This window comes from Pseudoliparis swirei, chromosome 18, assembly GCF_029220125.1.
Source record: "Pseudoliparis swirei isolate HS2019 ecotype Mariana Trench chromosome 18, NWPU_hadal_v1, whole genome shotgun sequence".
In the NCBI taxonomy this organism is placed as follows: Eukaryota; Metazoa; Chordata; class Actinopteri; order Perciformes; family Liparidae; genus Pseudoliparis; species Pseudoliparis swirei.
The window spans coordinates 24715338-24739341 of NC_079405.1; the positions used below are offsets into that span (position 1 = coordinate 24715338).

Here is a 24004-nt window from a genome sequence, read left to right on the forward strand (position 1 = left end):
ATAAGAAGAAAAGAAAAAACAACAACGTGCTGATGAAAGCATTTAGGGTAAACCACGCGGAGAAGATGGGAAGGGGAAGGGGAGGGTCCGTGTGTAGGAGTGAGGGGGCAGGACGCCAACATTAGTACTACAAGTGACCTGCTTCTCACACGTTGTGGCCAGACTCCGATCCAGCATGCCGGACATCAATCTTCCCTTCTTTTTTTGTCTCTCTTTTTTTCGCTGATAGATTGAGTCCATCAGCACGCAACGCCGTATATCACGACTTGTTTATGGCCCAAAGCATCCCATCAAAAGAAGTGGAGTAGAAAACAAGTGGCGAGCAGCTGTCCTCTTTTGAGGCCGCCTGCACATAAACGCTGCGCAACACCTTCTTTTCCGTCCGGGTCTATAGGCACTTTAATGTTCCCCCCGCCGCTCCTCTCAAGGAAGCCCCCCCCCCCTTCATCGCGGCTACGAGATCATTAGTGTTCTTCCCCTCAGGGGCTGCCTGACGATGATAGCATCCCGACAGACCTGTCCTGGGTGCAAGTCAAATTTCAACACAACGCGAGGAACCGCAGAGCGGTTTCCTTTCTTTTTTTTTTATTCTCTCCTCTCCGACGTGATCTGAAATGTGAGAAACACCCCATGAATCCTGCACTCTTCCCCCATTACACTAATGTCGCTCATTTGGTGTAAATTCCGTCATTTACTACTGTTTAGCCATCCGGCGTTTAAAGGGGGCTCTTCTGCCGCCAGCCCCTTCGCAGCGCTTTGCGCTCGCTGATTCCCAGCGCACTCCACATTTCAATTTCTTATTAATACAGAATTAACCAACAAGCCTGCTCGCGAAGATTGAAAAAAAAAAAATGGAGAGAAAAAAGGATCTCTTTAAATTAAAACCCAGCGTTACCTTCACCAGTCCACACGTTTCCTTGTTAAAAGCTCATTATAATTGGTCTTCCCGCCATCTATTTATTAGCGGTATCAAAACAGAGGTCTTAATGCAAATGCATAATTCATAATTGAATAAAACCAAATGTAAAAAAAATAATTCAGACTTTTTGAAAGGGGTGGGGGGGGAGCTGCTAACCACATTCGTGAATGCTTGACTGCCTCCTAATTGCGATGCAATTATCACATGTTATGAACAATGTGAATTCTTCAGCAAGTAATTACGACACAAGGAAACCTGTGACGGCCTCTTAAAAACGTCCCACTCGAGGCACATCTCTGCTAACACTGATGCAAATTAGATTTTAATCTGAGCATCACCTTGTTTAATCCTTGCAAATTTGGCACACCTTGAATGCTTTCCTTTTTTCTTTTTTCCTAATTCCTTTTTACATCAACTCCAGATATGTACCCCCACCACCGGCCCCTCCCCCTCCCCATCCTCAAAGACGTCCCCTGAAGTCGTAGCGTTGGACGTTATCTCTGAATATATGTATATGAATGAGTTTTCGGCGGCTGGGAGTTTATTCGCACGTGGCAGCGCGGGCGTTTGCGGTGTCATGAATCTCGCTCCCTGGCTCAGAGGAGAGGAGCGGCGGCGGCGGCGGCGTGCTCGCCAGAAGCCCAGGTGGCAGCGATGTAGGCCAGTCCCCCAGGCTCTTATAGCTGAGCGCTGCGTGTGTGTCGTGAAGTGCCTTGTGCCCATATGGCTCGCCGTCTTGCAGCCGCTTGCCTCGGCACAGGCCCGCTTTCTCTCGCCGCGGTCTCCTTCCTCTCGCCATACGGAGGATGTTGTAAAGTGAGTTGAATTTTTTTTACAAAGCCGCGGACGTGGTTTGCTTGTCGGCCCACCTGGAGACGCATGAGTAGAGGAAGTGATAGCGGGCGGGGGATGTTTACGGTGTGCGCGCGCTGGGAAAGTGCCTGATGTTTTTTTTGGGAGGGGGCGGGGGCTGGATAACTCTCCTCCAGGCGGGCTGTGGGACATGACGCAGCAGGCAGAGCTGGGGAGAACCCCCCCCCCCCCTCCAGGCAGCCCTGATTTAAAGTCGACTGCTACACGGCTCAGGGATACTAAATAATAACATATTGATTTGGGCCGTGCTTTCGCAACATGAGCCCCCGACTTTAGGAGGGGAGCAAGCGGAGATCACACAGGTACACGGATTCCACGCGGATCAAGTCGAGGGTCTTCGTGCGGGAAGCTCCAGATACGGAGCGCACGGGGAGGCGTCGGCTTAACAGGAGAACCAATCCTCTGTGACCTTTAAACTTCTGTCGACTTCAAAACGTTTTTTTTATTTTGTTATTAACAGCTGTCTCTCTCTCTCTCTTCCCTTTTAGATCCTCGCTAGAAGAGCACTCCCCCCACAGTCACCCCCTCTACGGTCACGGCGTTTGCAAGTGGCCCGGATGCGAGTCGGTGTTCGACGACTTCTATTCGTTCCTCAAGTGAGTTAAAAAGTCCCAATCGGGGAACGTTTTTTTTGTATTTTATTTTTCGTCGCAGCTCGTTTGTCCTCGCGTTGGGTCGATTGCACATTTTGTGACCCCCCCCCCCCTCCGCCCCGGCAACTACGCAGGCACTACAGGTGCAGCTGGTTGTTATTCCCGAGTGCGGGTACTGTGGCGGGGTCTCCTTCTGAGAACGGCATGGGCCTCTTAATTCCGGCGATAAGTGCAGTTCCCATGGTGACGGGGGCCGTTTTTCCCAAACAAACACCGGTAGGATGTTTATCTGTGGCAGCCCACACTGCATGTTTGCCCTTGTCACTGGATGGAGGGATTGGTGTCTATGTGTGTGTGTGTGTGTGTCTGTGTCTTTGCCTTGCTCAGCTCTTTCCGTCTCTTTCTCGGCGGTTTATTTGTCTTTCCCTCTCCTCTATCATGCCTCTTTGACGTGTGTTTGGGTTCACAGTGCTGTCTGTGTCATTGCAGGCTCACACCTCCAGCCCCGCGTTACAATGAACCACATGTTCTGCACTCAAACCACGTTAACAGGTTGTCGGCGTGACACGGGGCCCCTTAGTCCCCGTCCCCCGTCCCCATCGTCGAGTCACACACCGCTGGCCCGCTAATCAACCCCCGTGCGCGGCGCGCTCCAAGTAATCCAACACATAACGGCGCCATGGTTACGGCGGGGATGAAAACATCTGCATTGTGGCAGCAGATCAATGGCTCGCTGTCACCTGGGATTAGTCGCACTTTAAACAAGATATGACACAATTCCATTATCCCCAAACAAGCACTCGGTGAACGCACAGATTCCTAGCAGGTGGAGAGAAAGGTGGAGGGGGGGGGGGCTGTTTTTTAAAAAATGTTTACTGTCTTTGTCAACATCTAGAGTCCTCCTCGTTGTTTACTTGGATCCACTTTGCTTTCGGAAAGCTTAACGCGGCGGCTCGTCTCCCCGCGAGATGGAGAGAATAAAAAAGAGGCAGTTATGTGTTTTTATGTTGTATTTAATAAACAATGTTCCCTCGACACTCTGTTATTAAAACCACGTATTACACACACACACAGACACGCATTGTAGCGTTGGGAGTGCCTTCCTAAATCCGTCGCTATTTATTGTATTCTGACATGCCTCACCCTTTGTTTATAGAAGAGGGGGGAATTAAGCTCTGTGCGCCCGGGACAGCGCCGCCTCAAACGGTCTCCGAGTGCACTCTGCAATGTTTTTACAAGTGTTTTTATCATGGCAACATCGTGTTTACTTTAGGTTGCCTGCTTCAAACCGCTTGGAACATGTTAAGAAAACATTTTCGGGGAGAGTCTCTGCACAAAGCTGCCTTTGTTCCAGCAGCGGGAGAGAGTGTAGAGCAGCTCACCGAGGTGTTAACTCTCAGACCCTTAAGCACTTCCACATGAAACCCAGCGACTGATACCGCGGGCCTCCGAAAACAATCACAAATAAAAAACAGAGCATACATCAGACAGTTTAATGCTCTTACGAAAGTCCGTGTGTGTGTGTGTGTGTGTGTGTGTGTATAGTCAGCAGAACACAGTGTACTGTGAAAGGTGAGGAGGACTCTCAAACGTCAACCAGATTTCAGCCTCGCATGCCAACAGCAACAGCTGCAATGTTGTTTTAAGCAGCGCGTGTATTTATTCTGTCTTTTAAGGGAAAACACGACATACCTACGCACGCACTATCTCCATAAATACAAAAGCGCCAGATTCCTGGTCCTGTTTTTTTGGGGGGGGCTGGGAGGTTTGGGCTCACATGAGAGGTGGTTGTTCACTGCGGAGCCTGGTGTGTTTTTTGAAAAATGTTTTTATTTTTATTTTTTACGAGGGTCGAGACCCCTCTCTTCGGTGTCCAGTCAAGAGGTCAGATCCAGTGGAGCACTGCAGTGCCACCTAGTGCTCCACTGTCTCCTGCTGGAAACCACAACAACATCTCTAGACGCACACAAATAATAAGCCAAACATGCACGTCGTCTATAAGCTGAAATCCTGTAGGAGCAGCGTGCACTTAAAATGACTGATTATAACAGTAGAAATAATTAGAAATAGGCCTTTAATGCATTTTAAATGTAAATACCACTGTATAGAAGTGTGCCTGGTTATTTAAAGCTCCACAGTGAAGAAGATAAACCGTCCTCAGAGACGGCCTTAAGCTCTGGGTCCGGTCTATATAATTAGAAAGAGAGAGAGAGAGAATAGATGACTGGTATGTAAAAAAATAAATAAATAAAAGGCCGACTGTTACAGGCATGTCTATTCAACTAGTTTTATTGTGGCAGTTTACATTAAGGACTGTCATCCTGCCACTTTTTTAAAAGTGGTTGAAGTCCAGAAAGTGACACATGCCAACGTTCATAGCCTCTCTCGATGTCAACTCCCCCTGCTCCCGAGTCCGGGCGCTCCTCTCGAGGCTGCATTAGGGCCATTTGAATATTTCATTTCCTATTAATTATGCACTGTGTCTCTCCATGTCATTAGAAGAAATAAAGTGGAATGTAACAAAGGGATGAAAAGAAGCGGGGCACATGTCTCCTATGAACAGGGAAATTCCGACGCTTCTCACGTAGGCCTCCCTTCATTGGAAATTCAGTCCGTGCCAGTCAAATTGGAGTTGAAACGTCTTTACTTATTATTTTTCCTTCTTTGAAATTAAGTAAGATGTCCTGAAATGTTTACCAGTTTCATTCTCCCCGACCTACTTAATTAAATGGGCATTTATTTGACTCAAACAAATGGAAAGCCCGCAAGAAGTCTGAATTGATTTCAGTAAAAGGAGGATTACGCCTTTTTTAATTCTTTTTTTTCTGCTTCAATAATTAACTTGAAGTGCTGAATGTATCTCGTGGTCAATTTAGAAAACATTATTATTACCAACGCACAATAGGAGGAGCCGGATAGAGGTGGCGTGGGGGGGGGGGTGTGAAGAGACCATGTTTGCCCATAAAGATTCAAATCATTCACATCAAGGTTGAAAATACCGCAGCCGAACAGAAACCGTCACATTTCAAGCCGAGCACTATCAATTCTCCCTTTCTCCCCCCTCCCCTCCACCCCGTGTGTGTGTCTTCCGAGTGTCGGTGTGGTGTTTAACGCACAAACGTGTCGTCTGTACATAAAAGCAACGGCGTCAATTTATTGGGCTATATCATCGACGCCCCGGCGTGTGCCACTGTGCCGTCACACGTAGACTGGCTGTTTTCTATTTTTATTTGCACTAAACGACAGAAAAAAGTGCATTTGAAAAAGGCCGGGGACGTCACACACACACACACACACACACACACACAGACACCCCTCGCTCTCTTCCTGTGCGCCGGGCGCCACCGCGTGCACACCCAGACATGCCTGGTGACAGTGACCTACATGGTCACCGAAGATGTGATATAATTTATGATATATATAATATATTGGATCCATTAGCGAGCATAATGAAGTAGTGAAATGAAAGGGTATTTGTGAAATCAGTTCAAACATCCTGCTCGGATTATGATTAAATGATTAATGAAATGCCCCTGCATAAGCATTTTCAAACAGTAATTCATGCGGCGGCTGATAAAATTCCTCCAATCATATTTCCTTCACTCGTGAACCTTATCTCCACCATTTTATATAAATCACAGGGAGAAAAAAAAGAGGGGAAAAAACCCTGTCTGCTACCCAGCGAGCTACTTATTTAGATTAGTTATAAATGTGCAGAAAGAGGGGGGAAAAAGGGAACATCTTCGCCCTGTATAAAATAATCATGCATAATTATATCCATAATTCAAGTTTGCGACAGATCCCATCTCTTCGTCCTGTTGTCCGCTGCATTCGGTCCGGCTTTCATTTGAATTCTCTTAATTGCGCAATTAAAAGAAAACACACGGAGGGGCACAAATCCGGCGGTGGGGGCAAGTCCGACGAGGCGGGGGGGGGGGAGCTGGAATGAGAGGGAGATGGCATTAGGGCACCGGTGCATAATGTAGCAGAGGAGTCCAACCCGAACAATCTTCAATCATCCCTCTTATCTGCAGCAGACGGGACGGTCGCGAAATATATATATATTTTTAAAGAGAGTCCCTCCTTGGAGGTGAAGAAGTATCACCTTCTGCTTCTGGCGGATATTTGCACGCAGAAGCACCTGCGAGATATTTACCTAAATGTGCCGGCGTGTTCTCTGTGCGTCATCGAAGCCGACGTCTTTTTGTTTCTCACGTCTAAAAAGGCAGAAGTCAAAAGTCCAACTAACATCTTTTTTTTCCTTCTCTCTCTCTCTTTCTGTTTTGTGTGTGTGCGTGTGTGTGTGTGTGTGTGCGTGTTGTTTTCCAGGCATCTCAACAATGAGCACGCCCTGGACGACAGGAGCACGGCCCAGTGTCGGGTGCAAATGCAGGTCGTACAACAGCTGGAGCTGCAGGTATTGTCTCCCAGTTTGTTTTGGCCCCAAATATTTATGCGTCTTCTTCTGCCGGCGTTTCCTCGGTGCCGGCATCCGTCTGATATCAGCCATCGAGGGGGGGGGGGTCACACGTGAATGGGAAAGGGGGCCGCCGATTTAAATATAAGTTTGTACATCTGCGAGTAACCAGTCATTAAAAAAAAAAGTGTTATGTATGCATGACAGCCAGGAAGAGAAAGAAAGAAGAAGAAAGAGAGAGAGGGAGATATATGAAGGGCCCGGGGCTTAAGTAGAGTAGATAATTACATTTTTAATTTTACTGGGTTTTAAAGTTATTTATGACTTTTAACTATTTGGCAGCAACAGTAAAACACTTGGTGGAATGACCGGGAAGCAGAGTGTGTTTGTTACGGGCGACTTCAAACGGGAAGGTTATCGGAGCGCGCCGCAGAAAACGTTTTTACAATCAGTGGTTTTAATATCTCCCCCCCCCCCCCCCCCTTTATGAGTGATCTTTCATTGTCTTTCTCTGCGAGAGAGGAACAATCTGCCCTTCCGGTAAAAGACTTGGTGTCACACTAAGATAACGGAAGCTCGCGCTTGATTGTTAGCATCGAGGGGGGGGGATAAAACCAGCCATCCCATTCAAGTGCATTTTTATTAATTAGCTGCTGCTCCAGTTGCAAAGCAAATGTGAAAAAGATCAAAATGATCGATTTTACGCAGCGTCTACTCGTGGTTCACGTCTCTCTCTCCCAAAAATTGACCCGATAATGAGTATAAAATCCCCTGGTGGTTTTCCGGATGTTGACCTTAAACAATGAGAGCTGAGCCGCTCAAACATCACGCCACGCCAACGTCCTGTTATTCCCGCTGCGGTGGCGCACTGGAGGGATGGAGGGATGGAGCCCAGCTTCACCAGACACAGACTGTCCTCTGCCTGCAGCCTATCACCATCATTTAATCTGGCAGCCTCAGACGGGTAGAAAGGACCCCGGCCCCGTTATTGGCAAAAGAGACGCGGTGCATTCTAACCTTGAAATGAGAGACAGTTGTTGGGACTCAAGTGCCAAGTTGGTGACGGCTTCCAAAAGCATTTTTAGTTTTTTAAACAAATAATCCGATGGTGCCAAGAGGGGTAGTGGAGAAAGAGTGATTCGTTTTGAACACGCTCATTGTAAAAGATGCCTTCACTGCAGGGGGATGTAGGGAATTAATACAAAGTAGAGAAATATATATATATTTTTTTTGTTGTTGCCTCCTTTCGTTCATAAAAACATGCAATTCGTGTTCTCTCTGCTCGTTACAGCTAACGAAAGACAAAGAGCGTCTGCAAGCCATGATGACGCACCTTCATGTCAAGTCCACGGAGCCCAAAGACACCCCACAGCCGGTGAGCAGCAACCCCTGTCATACGTCTCTCCCTCTCTCGCTCTTGTCCCTCCCCCATCCTTTTGTTCGTCTTAATTGGCACACGTGTATTCATTAGTCCCTTCCTCCATCTTCTTATTTATCTGCTAAATAAAAACAGCTGTTCTCTTGAGGGAGGCAGTAAATATTGTTTGGACCACATCTGCTGACATCCGAGATTCAATTTGGTGCCTGTGATGAACTGGATGCTCGCGCTGTAACTGCTTCAGAGCACCCGGCGTCTGTTTGGGCCGACGGGAGGGACGAGGAAAGCTCAGGGAAATGGAAATAAACAGCGGCAATAAAAGACGCATTTAACATTTATTTTAAGTGCTTTTAAAAGGAAAGTTACGGCGGCGCATTCCTGCCAGATATCGATTAATAAAAAATTAAAAAATCTTTACAAAAATTTAAATACCAGCGTTAAATTCATGCTAAATTGTGCTGAAAAATAGGTAGAAAATAGTGTCAAAAAAGAAAAAAATACTACGTGATAAAATTATTAAAATATTATTGACTGATTGATTTGTAGCTATAAAAAAATGTCTCTATGGTTTTAAAAGAAAAACAAGTCAAAGCTTGTCAGCTGATGTTTTTGTGGTTATAATTGCGCCTCTTGATTTGATATTGATTTTATTTGATTAAAGATACGTCCCTGAGAATCTTCATTTAGGGTGAAAGGAATTTTACCCTCGGCCATCTTTTAAAGGTAATTCATGCACTGACATCTGGGCTAGATGCACCTTTTTGTTCGGGTCGACATCTCCGCGGCACCATTATCGTGTTGGATGACTTTTTGACGTTGTTGATTCTCCCAATACTGTACAGGTGAACAACTGAACCTCTGGATAAAATGCACAAGCGGATCCATTTATTATCTCCTTGACACATTCCAGACACCGTGCTTATCACTCTTAATATATGCCGCGCCATAAAGCCTCCGGCGTAATCCCTATCCTATAGGGGCGAGGGCTTAACATATGGCATTTAAGTGTCTGCGCTATTTTGTCATGTTTAAGAAGGGGGCCCCACCGCCATATTTCAGTCCGTGCGACAGTTCATTCAGAGATAGTTTTTTATTTTATTTTTTACTGCAGGGCGTGAATCTGAAACCACCGCGCGGGAGTCTCGTCTCTCGGCACAATGTGCGGCTCGGATCATTTATTTACAGTCGGGGTGAGGGGGGGAGAGTACGTGACAACGACGTGTCGGAGCGACAAAAGGCTGCCGGTGTCACACGGCGCTGATGGTGGAGATTAGAGTGCAGAACGAGCGCTCTGACACGGGGACATTTGTGTATGAAAAGTGGTCGGAGCGGCAGATAGCATCTTGAGTTCACTACCTCATTCTCTCTCTCCCCCGGGCCCCGCGAGGATGTCTGTGTCAGAGCTCAGCGCTAACACTCTCAAGGGGGGCGAGCTGGGATTTTTTTTTATTCATTCAAATAAATAGACTCCCCATTCTGCAGCGCCACTTTTGCCTGCTGCGAGCCGCTATGATACGTCTGGCTTCCACTGGATGAGTGGTGGCCTTGCGCCAGGCTTAGGGCCCGCGGCTTCCAGAAATACACAAATGAAATAAAACGCCCCTTTTTGAAGACGACGGCAGAACGAACGCATTCTCCGAACTGGAGAATCAGTCGACGCTCCGGAGACACCCTCGCGTTCTTCCCCGTAATTGCTGGTTTCTGCCGTTCTGTGCCGCTGCGTGTGATAACGCCGCGTACAAGGAGCCGACTGTCACGGCAACGTAGCTTGTTTACATTTAGTTGTAATTAAAGACAAACAAACACAGATACTGTGCATGTACGCCGTCAAATGAGGATTCATTTTGCTCTTCTGAGGTGGCTGGAAGCGGGGAGGGGGATGGAGAGGGGGGGGGGGGCTAAACAAAATGTGCCACATTAGCAATGTTTGTGTGTGTGTGCGGGGTGTCTGCGCTGCTCTCGGTGTCACTAAGCATTCTTGTCAGAAATCTGACCTTTTACGCCATACATAATTAAGGAGGGACTTTTTGTTTATTTTCTTTAGCAGCTTGCCGAGTCAAAGCCAGTATAATTAGATCACCAATTACCATTTAATTAATTTCAGTCTGAAGTCTCATTTTGTCTCGGGCACTGGAGTGAGCCCAAATGGCGAGGCAAACAAAGGCGAGGCTATTACCAGCCTGTCTGGCCTATTGTTGAAGCCTCTCCGTGTTTACGGACCAGGGAATATGGATGAAACATGAAACAAAGCCCGCTGATCCACAGGAAGAGGAGTCAACACCGCAGCCCGTTTCTATTGATAGCATTGTGTCAGAAACACGCGAGCCCAAGTGTGATTTATTTTGCTCGCGATTCAGAATAACACGGCGGCGGCGGCGGCGGCGTCGAGGATGTGCTCTCGCAGTACGTCAGCGGGTCCCAGCAGATAATCCAAATTATTTGGGCGGACGCTGCCAAAAAAACCAGAGTTTAGCCTCCAAAGCATAAATAGACAGCGTGAGGAGATGGACACATGTGTATGGAAGTGGGACAATACAAAGTGTTACGTAATGGTTTAATATGGTCTATTTATTGTATTAGAATAATATATATTTATTTATATAAAGAGTGAATTCATAAGAAATCAATCTTGGGCTTCTGATATCTTTTTCGTATCTGCTGGTAGTAGTCAGATGTCCATTCCCCCCCTCCCCACACACATACACATACACACACACACGCACACACTCACACGACTGGCCGGTCGTGATCCGTTGTAATCAACAAATGATGTCAAAGATGACACGTGTCCTCTCTAACACTGTCTCCATCTCTCTCTCTCGCCACTTTTTTTTTCCTCATTTTTTTCCCCTCGGTCTGAAGTCATGTTTCATTTGGATGCTGGCCTCCTTCGGGCAAATTAGCAATTAGGACAATTTTGTGGGAATATGTATATGTGTCATTAGTTTCCCTGCCAATTAATAGCCGGAGCAGGAGGGGTCAGGCGAGCGTTTTCCACTTGACTGCTGCTCCGGCGCTCGGCTCCGAGACGCCGCAGCAGCTGCTGGAAGCCTTGCTATACTTTTTTTCCCGCAGCACTCTCCGTAATTAGTTTACCTTGTCGCCATTATTACTTAAACCCCTCCCCCTCCGTCGTCCAGGCTGACGCGTCCGCACTCTCTGCGACGCGGAAATACCGCGAGGCGGCCGTCACCGCGGCCGTCACGGCCCTGATGATGGAGGTCAGTCAGATACAGTAGTTAATCACCAGATCACCTCCATAAGCAGCTCCTAATTAGAGTCCTCACAATACACTTTCAGCTGGTAATTAGCCCAGATTGGCTCCTTCCTCTGGCTGCCTTATTAGCGGGGCGGCTCAGCGGTAGGTGAGAAGCACGCTGTCATTTTTCAGAGCGGTTTTCGGGCCGCCCATCTTCCCTCCTCTGCTGGGGGGGGGGGGGGGGGGGGGACAAAAGATTAAACAAAGCCCCTGACGAGGGAGACAGTGGGCGGGAGGGAGGAGAGAGCAGAGCGTGAAGAATAGAGGGGAGGAGCCGGGCTCAGAAGGGTTTGCTTTCCAAACATTTAGCAAACGTTCGCGGATCATCTCGGGGGGCCCCGTGTGCAATTAGCGGCTCCGATATGCATAGTCAATGAGCCGTCCGAGACACTGGGGGTGATTAGAGGGCTAACGGCTCCCGTCTGTTTGTTCTCCCAGCTCAACTTGGTGTCCAGCATCACGTTGTCCAAGTCGGCCCCGGGGGCCTCTCCTCCCCTGAGCCTGCCCCGGAGCCCCACCACGCCCACGGCACCCCTCACACCCCTGTCCCAGACCCACTCCGTCATCACAGCCAACAGCCTCCACAGCGTGGGGCCCATGCGGCGGCGCTACTCCGAAAAGTACAACATGCCCATCTCTCCAGGTGACGCACGCATGGAATCGGCCCCGCACACTATCTGTGTCTTTATACACATAACCATGTGGTGATGGTGATGATTCCTGATGTCTTCATCCCACTTCCTTTGCTCTCCCCTGTGTGCAGATCTCAGTCAGAACAAAGAGTTTTACATGAATGCTGAGGTTAGGCCGCCGTTCACCTACGCCTCACTAATAAGACAGGTAAGCGTGCTTCTCGTCAGCGTCTACATGTGAACACCCTTTAGCGCCCTGCCTGGTCGTAGCAGGAAACGCAGTGGTCCGCTATCCGGAAAAGCCACGCAAAAATAACCACATTTTGCTCGACTTATTTCTCTGCCGTGCTCCTCGTTAAAATTTCCAATGCGATTTAGACAGAGGAGCAGATTAAGCATCTTTTTAAATGAGTGCAAGAATGCGTACGGGATTCAAAGAAGGGAAGAAAGAGAGGGGGGGGGAGGAACCGCCACATATGACAATTGCATTTGATTAAGCATCTATGTGGCTGTGATTATTACCAACTTCATTTCACACAACAGTAGGGATGAAACTGTTTTTTTTATTTTTAAGATGGCCAGTCAATTATCGCCGGTTCCGCAGTAATCTGGGATCTCGGGAATTAATCTGAGCCGGCCATAATTGCTGGCCCTGTAATCTGCCTGAGAAATGTTTTTTTTTTCTCCCTCGCTCGCCCTTCATTTTACACCCACAAAGGGAAAATATATTCAAATCTGCCGGTTTCCGGCGAGGAAGTGCGGCAGACTTCTCTCAACGGAGCCGAGCCGTTCCAGTTCACACAGACGGTCGCTCTGCCGCTCGTCTCGGGAGAACACAACACAAGCCACGCCTGCCTCTTTGTGAATTATTGATCCCCCTGTGAAGGCAGCGCGTTAAATGTTTGTTTCTGTCACTGTTCCTCTTGCAGGCGGTCCTCGAATCTCCGGAAAAGCAGCTAACACTAAACGAAGTCTACAACTGGTTCACGCGAATGTTTGCATATTTTAGGCGCAACGCGGCCACGTGGAAGGTAATTCTGATGTTCCTCCCGACTTCTTTAATAATCCACCGGCGCCTGAGTAGAGGGAGGCGCCGGTGTTGTTGGTGTTGGGGAGAGGGACGCGACGTAATACCAAACTCATAACAATTCTCCACTTCTTCTGTTCCAAATGAGCCACCCTTTACACAAACAATGTGAAAAGGAAACACACACACACAGGGAAACCAGGGGGATATGTGCTTACTTGTTAAAAAAATAAAACCAATTGGAGCAAGAGACAAAAAAGGAAAAAAAGTGAAGGAAGCTATTTCCCTGTAATATTTCAAGAAGTTGTGGTAGTGGGTGGCATTAGCTTCACATAGCGGTGCTTTGCCAGTGACTCCTGGCTGAGCCCCTCACACTCACTCATAGACGGGAACACCCAGTTCTCCAACTAGGCCACACACACACACACTTACACAACAAAAACAACAACCTTAAAAAAGATTCAGGAATGAGTGGGGTCAGACAGACAGTGATGAAGCACTGACACACACACACACACACACACACACACACACCACTCCTTGCTCCACCCACCGCTCCATCAGCTCTCACACTTACTGACATCCTTTTCCATAGGGGCACATTGATGTTATAACCACTGGATCCCACAACTCTTTCTCTCTCCCTATCTATGTGCACACTTACTATATACACATGCACTCAGCGTAGCTCCTGCAATAACAAAAGGAGATATATATATATATATATATATATGGGTCTATTTTCATGCCGGAATGATTTGGATTGGATGCTGGAGTTGCTGTTTTTTATCTCTATTTTTGGGGTAAATTACCAGAATCTTTGTGCACTAATCAGAAAATAAGTAAAAATGTCACTAACTCTATTGCCATAGAAACCAAGAAATATTGACATGCATTCGACCATTTCCTGCCAATAACATTCTGGTGTGTGTATTGTTTTCATCCAGTGCCTGTCAAAATATTTCTTCCTTGAAATGAGGTTTTATCCTCCCCACCCCCCTCCGCCCTTCCTGATTGCCGACCATGTTTACTGTACTGATAGCAACCTTTTCTTTCTCTCTTTGTGTTTTTTCTTTATTTTTTCTTTCTTTTTTTTTACACCAACTGCAGAATGCAGTCCGGCATAATCTTAGTCTTCACAAGTGTTTTGTGCGAGTAGAAAACGTAAAGGGGGCTGTGTGGACAGTCGACGAACTAGAGTTCCAAAAGCGACGGCCTCAAAAGATCAGCGGGTAGGTTTGGCCCTCCTTTTTTTTTTTTTGTTGAGCCTCGACTAGCGTCTGTCTCGCCGCTTGCTGCTGGGAAGAGGCTGCTGCTGCCGCTCCATCTCACTGTCTGTGTGCCATAACGTCCAAGGTCCCCCCTCCCCTGCTTGCTTTGGCGTGCCTCCCCCCACCCCACCGCCTCATGCTTTTTTTTTTTTTTTGGGTGATGCCTCATACCCCATAATTGCTTATTATTTATTGTGATCCTCACCCTCTCCCCTCCTCCCTCTGTCTGTCCATCCGTCCGTCTGTCTGTGTGCCGGTCTTCTCTCGATCACTGCATCTGCATCTGGCTTCCCCTCCTCCTCCTCCTCCTCCGCTGGTTTGCTGTTCCCAGGGTGCCGTTCGCACCAACCTTTCCCTGCATAAGTGCTTTGTGAGAGTAGAGGATGAGTTTGGGTCCTTTTGGACCGTTGATGATGAGGAGTTTAAGCGCGGCCGCCACGTACAGCGAGGCCGCCCTCGGAAAAGCGCCGCCGACGAGCCGCTCGTACAGTAAGCACTTCCGCTCGCTCCCGCAAACTGCAGAGGCCCCCCCCCCCAAAAAACCTGCATGCCCACCCACCTTCCAGTGTTGCCATCATGCTTTTTGTGTATGTGTGTGTGTGTGTTTAGCTTCATGCATCACGCTCTCCATCAACCTGTTCTTTCTTCTCGAAGATACTTGTGTGGTATTGTCAAGTGATTGAACATCTTAGAACGATAGCCACATTACTACACCAGTAAATGTATTTAGTCCTCATACAAAGTGCATTGATTTCTTTTTATGAAATAAGATACGCCAGCTGAGGAATGCATGCTCGCTGAGACACGAGTCTGCGGTTGTAATTTGATTTTGTCGTGTTTGCAGGAGTCCAACCTTAGTGAAGAACATTCAGACCAGCTTGGGCTATGGTCCGACCCTCTCTGCTGCCTTCCAGGTAACGAAAAAAACAAAAACAAGAAAAATGAGCTCATCTTTGGCCGCTGCCTCGCACTGAACTTTGAAAAGAAGGATCATAAAAGTCTCTCTCTCCGTCTCACATGCCCAGTCACCTCCGCTTTGTTCTCAAGGGGAGGGTGTGAGAAGAGTGATGGGTCCTGAGAAAAGTGCTGACAACCCTCTTCCGTTTCACATTTAACGCTGCCGGGCTTTGCTTTTCAGGCTTCGATGGCAGAAAACAACATACCTCTATACACTACTGCTTCCATCGGGAGTCCCACCCTCCACTCCCTGGCCAACGCCATCCGCGAGGAGATGAATGGAGCGATGGACCATGGAAGCAGCAACGGCAGCGACAGCAGCCCGGGACGCTCGCCCCTGCTAGCTATGTGAGTGGCACACCACGCTTCCCATCTCCACCTGAAATCTGTGTGTGAGCAGCAACACTCTAAATAGATCTAGACAGAAAGAGAGAGAGGGAAAAAAAGATTTCAGCGCTCACCCAAAATGACACCCCCGCCGCATGGCTTGAGATGAAACGGAAACAATGAGCACAATAAATAAAGTGCAGCGGGATGATATTGGAGTGGTGACCGGGGTCACGGCCAGAGCTGTGGCCGCCTCCCTGTAGAAAAAGGGAAACTCCACCTCTTTCTTTTTCCATTTTTTTTCAAAGGAACAAAAGACCAGAGCACCTCTTGTTATTAAAGCAGCGGGTTTATGAACTCTCCTCCGCTGTCTGTCCCGAGACCCCCCCCCCCCCCCCCCATAATCGGCGTTCCAATTTGTACGAATATTTACAAAATGCCAGAGCGACGGAGCTGCTGGCCGCGACAGCGGAGGCTAAACAACCTCTGAAATAAAGAAGAAGAAAAACGACACAAAGGGGGGTAATTAGTCTAGAGGACATCATCCAAGATTCCCGTGTAAGAAAGTTGCGGTCGGCCGGGAAACAGCAGGCACCCGCAACCCCCCCCCCCCCCCCCATTTGCTTGTCGTATAGGAGTGTCTGCGAAGTTGTTTGAAGTCTAAAATAACACGGCACACGCTGCATCGTTTCCAGATGTGGGGGGGGGGGAGACAACCGACTCGGGGATGGCCTCCCGAAATGCCTGAGCATTTGGGGGGGAAATTCTGCCTGAAAAACAGAATAAAAAAAATTCAAAAACAAGGTGCAGTGATGAGCCCCTGGCCAAATGGAGGAAAGTGCCATCCCTAATCACTGAACATAGCTGTGAGCATGGCGGTGGAACAGGAAAGGCAGAGACAGGATGGGTGTGCTGGCCTCGAGGCAGCCGGCTTCTCCCGCTGCCCCTCTGCTTCTATCTTTAGGCCGACGGAGCTCACACACTCGCACCGCCGTAATGATGTCGACGAGCCTAAAAAATGAGTTGAATCTGGTTTTCTTCTGCCGTTTAAGAACTTTACTCTCACGTGCGCTAAATGTTACATACGGTAGCAGCCTCCTCTTGCTCGGGGAATATGCAATAAACGACGTGCACACGCCCCCCGTGACCGCGGCGCTTTGTCTCACGCTGTGTAACATGTGTTTTCCACATGTGCCAATGTGCTGCTGGTTGACAGGACGCAGCTTCCCAAAACCAGAGAGAAAGAGCTCTGCTATTGGGGGGAAGTTACATTACTCCACAGATGTTTTTCCAGCATTTTTAGGGTAAAAGGTGTCCGGGGTGTTGTTGTTTTTTTTAAACGAGACATTTGGGCTGGATGTGACTGGAAAATGTGAGCTTTTTTTTCCCTTCCAGGGAGCCAGACGAGAGTCAGGTATCCAGCGAAGGGGCTAATTATGAGCAAAGTGTAGAATCAGCATGCAGTTCAATAAGCATAATAATAACAATTTCATGTCTGCCCCGGAGCCACGGAGTCAGACCCGAGGCAACGGCACTTGTGGAGTTACTTTGATGTGAGGGGGGGGGGGAGACAAAAAATGATAGAAAAGCTGACTTTACTTTTCCTCCCCCTCCCTTTTCTTTTTTCTCCTTCTTTAAAAAAAAAAAAAATTCACACACAAAATATGTCAACTCATTAGCAAACGAGTGTCTCCGTCACAATAGTTGCGAATCCCACGAGACGATCCCCGGTGTGAACAAACCGGATGCGGGTCGTTTTTTTGGGCGATGGAGAGCCGCTCCACCTCCACCGCGGCAGCCGCCTGGCACCAGCGGGTGGCGGCGAGTCCCCTGCAGCTGCTCATAATGTTCCCTTTTTATGTTGTCCCCCCCCCCCCATCCTCTTTGCCACAGCCAGGCCTCCTCTCACCCCCCCCCCACCCCCCTCCTGCTTTATCCCTGCTCTGTTTCTGTAATGAGAAATTTGGCAGATCTCATCTCTTTAGTGGCTCTTTTGCCCAGGCTGTGAGCTTGGAGAGGGGGGGGGGGAGGAGGAGGGGGCTCGTGTTTTTTGCCTTGTTTACAAGTGACAGCGTTATTATTCTCATACGGGCTCTGTTTCTTATCGCGGCGTCGTGCCCGAAAACGCCGCCTCTCCTCGCCCGCCGCCTCTCCTGCCAGCGCTTTTCTTTCCCCCTTTTTTTTTTTATTGACACTCGGTTGAAAATATGCATTAATTCTGGAGTTTTAAAGCATGTGCGGCGGTGTCTGGTCGCTGTGTTTGCCTGAAGTTGATTAATGATAGGAGCCGGCTCGGGGTCGTCCTCTGGAGACCCGCCTCGCAGGTTGTGCATGTTAACGAGCAGGAAGGGGAACACACAGCGCGCCGCTGATCCGCCGCCGCCAGGAGGCTGACAGCGGCGGCGGCCCGCTCGCTCCGCAGAGTCCATTCTCTGCTCGTCTCCGTCTCACGTTGTTAATCTTCCTCATTTATCAATTCTAAGTGAATACCCTGTTGTCGGTTGCCACGAAAATAAAAGAAATAAATAATTTTCCCTTTTTTTTTTTTTTAAAGCCTGCAGCTTCGCCCTCAAAAGAAAGCTGAAATTATCATCAGCACCAGTGAGGCCCCCCCCCCCACACACACACACACACACACGCCCGCTCTCTCTCGGCCTCATTGAAGCCAGACATTTGTTTTTGTTCCCCCGTTTCTTTTCTCTTTAAACAGAATCAGCATCGGTCCGTCGTTTTCTCTCTTTTTGTATCTTCTTTTTTTGCCCGTGTGTGTGTTTGTGCGAAAGGTTATGAAAAGAAAAGAAAGGATATTAAGAGAGTGATGGATAGCGGCACTGGAGCCATATTCATTCTCTGCTCTCTTTGTCTCCCCGTCCAGGCACCACATCAGCGTTAAGGAGGAGCCGCTGGACCCCGAGGACCACGAAGGGCCCCTCTCCCTGGTCACGACCGCCAATCACAGTCCGGACTTCGATCACCACAGAGATTACGACGACGACCAGGGCCACGACGACATGCTGTAAGGCTAGCGCTGCCCCCCCCCCCCCCCCATCCCTTTAAACACCCCCCCAACCCACCACCCCCCAGCCTCAGAGGCAGAGGCAGTCTGAGGTCATCTGGGAGACGGAACCGCTCCGCAGATAACAAACACTGAACTGCAGTCTCAGCCACTGATGACCGCTCGCAAATGTCTCCCGAATTCACTTTTTTTAGTGCCATTACAATACATGGCAAGACCACACACACACACACACACACACAAACAGATACACAAAAAAAACTAAGAATGCACCCACATGTGAGGGAATTTTTTTTTTCTTCTTCTTTCTACTCCTTGATTTCAAGTAAAGCTTAAAAAGTGAACCTTCATTTGTACTCGTGCGGGCGGGATGGACTCGTTTGGTACAGGGGACCGACGTGTTCGCGGTCAGAGACCCTCGCCGCGCAGCCGGGACGGACTGCCAGAGGGGCTGCGTCCCCCCTCCCCTCCACCCACTCTCTCTCCCTCTCTCAGACACACACACATTCTGACAACAGACTCAAGAGGGAGAGAGAATGACTGACGTTTAATTTACACCGTGTGAGTGTGTCTCGGTGTGTATATGTGTGTGTGTGTGTGAATGGAGCGAGCGTGGACTGCTGTTCATCGTCACAGCCGTCTCCTCTTCTCATCGGTTTGATTCCCATCTCGGGATGTTGTTTTTATTTGGGTGTACATGTATTGTCGGGGAGGGGATGAGAGGTTATGAAATATCAACGTGTCTTTTTCCATTCAATGCTGTTGTCGTTGTCGTGTCTTTACCGTCTCTGTGTGCAGACCTCACGCCCATGCTGTGGAGATTCTGTGTAGTCAGCACTTGATGAATGTTTTATGATTTCCTCTCGTATTGTTATTTTTTTTTTTTTTAAACACACACACGTGAAGCGGAATGTCACATGCCAAGTAGTATTTGTCTGTCATTTATTCCACAATCTTTGTACACACACACACACAAAAGACAAAAAAAGAAAAGTGCCCACTTTGACGCGTAGTCCGCCCCTCACTCGCCCCCCCCCCCCCTCGCTCATGAATTCCACCCACAATGCACTACTCGTAATGGAGGCTCTCTCCACGCATCGATTAAGTTTAATTTAAGATGTTAATGAATGACGGAGAAATCATGCAGGTTATGATTTATCCTTATGAAATTCTGCTTCAGAACGGTTTCTCGCACACACGAGCTCCGGGTTTTTCTTTTTCTGTCTTTTCTCAAAGCCAAAATGACAACGTCAGGTGTGCGCCGGGGAGATAACGATCCAGACCGACTAATTCTGACTTCAACTCGTCGTCGTTAATCAGACTTTTTCCACGCCGCCGTTTCATCCGGCGCCCCTGAAGACGAGCGTGCATCCCCCCCCCCCCCGTAGATTTCATTTGCATCACGCGCGTGAGCAGTTTGTAAGTTTTTTGTAATTTTTTTTAGTGCGCGTGTTAAAAACTCGCACACCGGATGAAATGCGCATTTCCTTTCATCGAGGGTGACCCCACCCCCCGCCATGACTTGCAATAAGACCGTGACATTGCACATTCCAGCATTTGACCGCCATCGGGAGGGGCCCCGAGTTTTACAGCACATGGCGTTTCGGGAGCGTGTCGCCCCAAAAAAAGCCAAAAGTTGTCGTCTCACCCAGTGGGAGCCGCAGCCGGCGTCGTGATGCAGCGACGGCTTTGGGTGGGAGTTACATTTTTACATGCATTTCCGATACGCAATCAACCACTTTTTAATTTTGTATTTATTATTCGTATTAATATAATTTTATGTTTTCTTTGGCTTTTCCCCGTTTATTTTCTTTTTTCGTTTAGTCGTTGATGTGTTTTTAATATCTTGTTCTGTGACTACCAAAGATAAACTACAAACGTGTGTGTGTGTTCCATGCAATAGCAGATAAGGCCAAATATCCCTCCTCCGCTCTCTCTCCCACCGGGCGATCCCAGCAGCTGCGATCGAGCCGGTCGGCCAATCGAATCGAGGGAAACGCTCCTCAAACTGGTGTTTGCATTCTTCTTTTTTTCTTTCTTCGTCATCTTTTCTTTTTTCATAAAAACCAAAGGGGGCGTGTCCAACAGGACGGCTGCAGTAATGTTTCGCAGTGACCAAAACCCGAATGGGAGGCGCCGACAGTCTGACTACACGATGACCAAATTCGGGGAGATCTGTTTTAAATGTTTTATTTCTTTCTTTGGGCCAGTGAGTGGAAAAGGGAGCTTGTTGGTCGGGAGCAGTATTGTGTGCAACATAAAGGGGATGTAGATTTTAAATATATATGTACACCGGTAAATGGAAAAAGCTTTGCAGAGAACAATGTGAAACGGATTCTATGCTTCGACTGGAACACACGATGATTCAATGTTTCTGTCTCTCCTTTAATTCCTTTTTCTCGTTTGTATCCTTTGAAATGATTGTATGCCACTTTTTTTCTGTTTTTAAAGGGGTTTTAGCGTCTTTTGCCAAGACTTTATGATTGTGTTTTTAGTTCCTGTCAATTTATTACTTTTTATATTAAAAAAACACTCCTGTCAACTAATAAGCTGGGTACCAGGTACTTTATGGCAGTTATTGTTCTTTTTATTATATTCTTCTAAGTTCATCGCTCATTCGCTTAAAAAAATAAAATAAAAAGAAGAGTAAAAGGGCAATCCGTGGTTTCCAGAAGTTGTGTTTAATATCCAGGCAGCTGTGGGACGGGTCAGGTCCAGCCAGGCCGGGGCCGTGAGAACCGTCATGTGGCTGGTTGTTTGGGATTGGAGAGGAGGGGAACGCGCTGGTAGATTAGAACATTCTCAGCATGTGTCGCTCGACATTACTAAAGATAACAGCATGAGAAGAAGAAAAAAATACCCGTTTGTTCGCATACCTCAGTTCAAACCTATAGGGAATGATTCAATTAAATGAGGAGAAAAAAGTAAATAAACATTTCATTCGGTTGCACTTAGTTGTATGTCTTGCATGTGTAGTCTGATACTGTAGAGAGAGAACTACAACAAAACAAGAGGGGGGGCGGGGGGGGGGATAAGCAGATGAATTTAGAGCTTGTTTATCTTTAAAGGTTTTATCCTTTTTGTTTGTTTGTGTTTTGCCAAACCAAACCTCAGGCCTTTGTGTTCATGGAGACATCACCCAGCTGTGTGTGGCACCGTTCATCCCGTCGACGTTGTTTTCAGGGCGTTTCCCGATCTTTAGGTTGTACATACATGCCTCTTTTTGTCTTGTCTTTTTTTTTTAAGATCAAAAAAATAGATTTGTGTTATGATGTTTGCCTCATCGCGACTGCTTTGTATTAACTATGAAATAGCTATGAGAAGAAGACGAAGAAGAAGAAAAAAAACCTGCTGTATGTATTGGAATAGCAAACTGTGCTGCAAATGTATTTTACTTAGTTATCCTTGCTTTAAAAAAGAAAAGAAAATAATCACATCATCCACGGCAGACGTCTGGGTGAGCTGGGTAGGGGGGCAGGCTGGGGGGGGTGGCGGGGGGAGATTATCCCCGATTTTTGGATTTTAAACTGTAATATAGAAAAACAGACTTTTCTCTGTTATCATTGACCTAAGCATTTTGTACAGATGTTTTCCCTCTTTTGTGTTAAGCTGTCTTTTGATACTTCCTTTTGATGGTCCAACCACTGCCTTGTGTGGCTGTATGTTAAAGATTACTGCGCTGAGAAAAGGGCAGACAGGTATATTTCCTCTACAAGACGGAGATATCTTGCATAACTAATCCCAGGGTCAGATGGGGGGGAGGGGAGAGTGTGTGGGGGTGGCGGGTATGTTTTAAGTGGTCAGTAATAATTATAAGGGTGTATCAATCTAATGACATTTTATATGAAATGAATAGGGAAAAAAAAAATATGCAGTGCCAAGATGTAAAGAATATTGTTAAATGCTGTATTTTCTTTTTTGGTTTTTTTCCAATGTTAATTTCACACTCGCGCATCAAAGATGCGTGTCCTTCTCATCCACGTCATGTAGCTTATACAACACACGTTTGTTTGTTTTTGTTCGGCATCAAGATATTTATATTTTTTTTATCTCACGGGTCATTGTAAATGAGTCCAAGCGCAGCAGGACGGAGACGCGGCGGCCGCGAGGCGTCGGACCCCCGGCGCCACGCACCGGCGGCGCCACCCGAGCTGAGAAACGCTGTCGTTTCCATCCATCAACCAACCATCCAGCCCGCTGTCATTCCGTCCCACTCTCTTCTCTCTCACACCACACTTTTCTCCAGATGGAGGGAGGGAGTGGAGTGGAGTGGGGGAGGGGGGGGGCTGTCACATAGCTCTCATCCCGCAGAAGCTTTTTGTTTTTTTCTCTTTTCTTTCTTCTTTGAAGAAAATGTACTCTGTAGTTTCTTTTTCCTGTATTTCTTTTTTTGTGTTTTTTTTTTTATAGAGATATTATTGCTCATCACTTCCACGAGTCTGTAACCTCATCATTCCTCGTCTGTCTGATACGGACCACTCTGTTGTAGTCGGTGGCGATGACTGACGTTGAGCATTCTAAACATGCAATAAAATGCTGGTTGTTCAGATCCTTTGCTCCGAGTCTCTGGTTGTTTCCCCAACGCGCAGCGCGGCAATGCTCGAGTGAGGGGTGAAGAAGAAGTCCTCTTCAGGTCGAGAACATTTACTTCAGGCTTCTGATTTGCACACTATTTTTCACTTATTTTTATTTTGCCCCATTATGCAAAACGCAGGCTTTGTGCGTGTAACTGCGGTGGACTCCAAATTCAGATAATGCATAAAAAGTTAAGGAAATGCACGATACAAACTCATCACCAGATGTACACATTACATCTATTGCATCTGTCCATCCTGGAGAGGGATCCTCCTCTGTTGCTCTCCTGAAGGTTTCTTCCCTTTTTTCCCCCCTGAAGGGTTATTTGGGAGTTTTTCCTGATCCGATGTGAGGTTTTGGGGCAGGGATGTCTATATGTACAGATTGTAAAGCACTCAGAGACAAATTTGTGAAATTGGGCTATACAAATAAACTGAATTGAATTGAATAGATATATATATATATATATCATCACGTTATCGGACACACAGAGCGTGAATAACCTCCTTCTTCTTATCATTGTTGGCCCTGTGTTTGTCATCTGCGCCATGACTCTCTCTCTCTCATCAGCCTCAACATTAAATTGTATCGTAATTAAAAAGAGACACTTAAGCTGTCTTTTCCTAACAGCAATTTAGGTAACTGCATTTGATGAGCTATAAATTATAACGGCATTAAAATTCTAGCAATAATAGAGATATGGATTTGGTGACGGGAGCTAATGCTTGATGACCAGGACTTTGCGTTTTTTTTACGACGG

General features: G+C 47.4%; 1 protein-coding gene across 12 annotated transcripts in view; it reads left to right on the forward strand.

Moving 5' to 3' along the window:
• The window catches only part of foxp1b (forkhead box P1b), a 171511-nt gene extending 148293 nt beyond the window's left edge, over nt 1–23218 (forward strand). For 10 of the 12 annotated variants that reach the window (XM_056438293.1, XM_056438292.1, XM_056438294.1 and 7 more), the window contains 10 exons: nt 2281–2388; nt 6715–6802; nt 8094–8177; nt 11878–12082; nt 12203–12279; nt 13001–13102; nt 14209–14330; nt 15214–15283; nt 15508–15674; nt 18529–23218. In XM_056438293.1, the coding sequence (XP_056294268.1) occupies nt 2281–2388; nt 6715–6802; nt 8094–8177; nt 11878–12082; nt 12203–12279; nt 13001–13102; nt 14209–14330; nt 15214–15283; nt 15508–15674; nt 18529–18673 (1168 nt within the window). In that variant the 3' untranslated portion in view covers nt 18674–23218. Of the gene's footprint in view, nt 1–2280; nt 2389–6714; nt 6803–8093; nt 8178–11877; nt 12083–12202; nt 12280–13000; nt 13103–14208; nt 14335–14700; nt 14859–15213; nt 15284–15507; nt 15675–18528 lie in introns of those variants that run through there. The other 2 variants (XM_056438302.1, XM_056438301.1) reach the window with 2 other exon arrangements.
• Nucleotides 23219–24004: the final 786 nt, after the last annotated feature.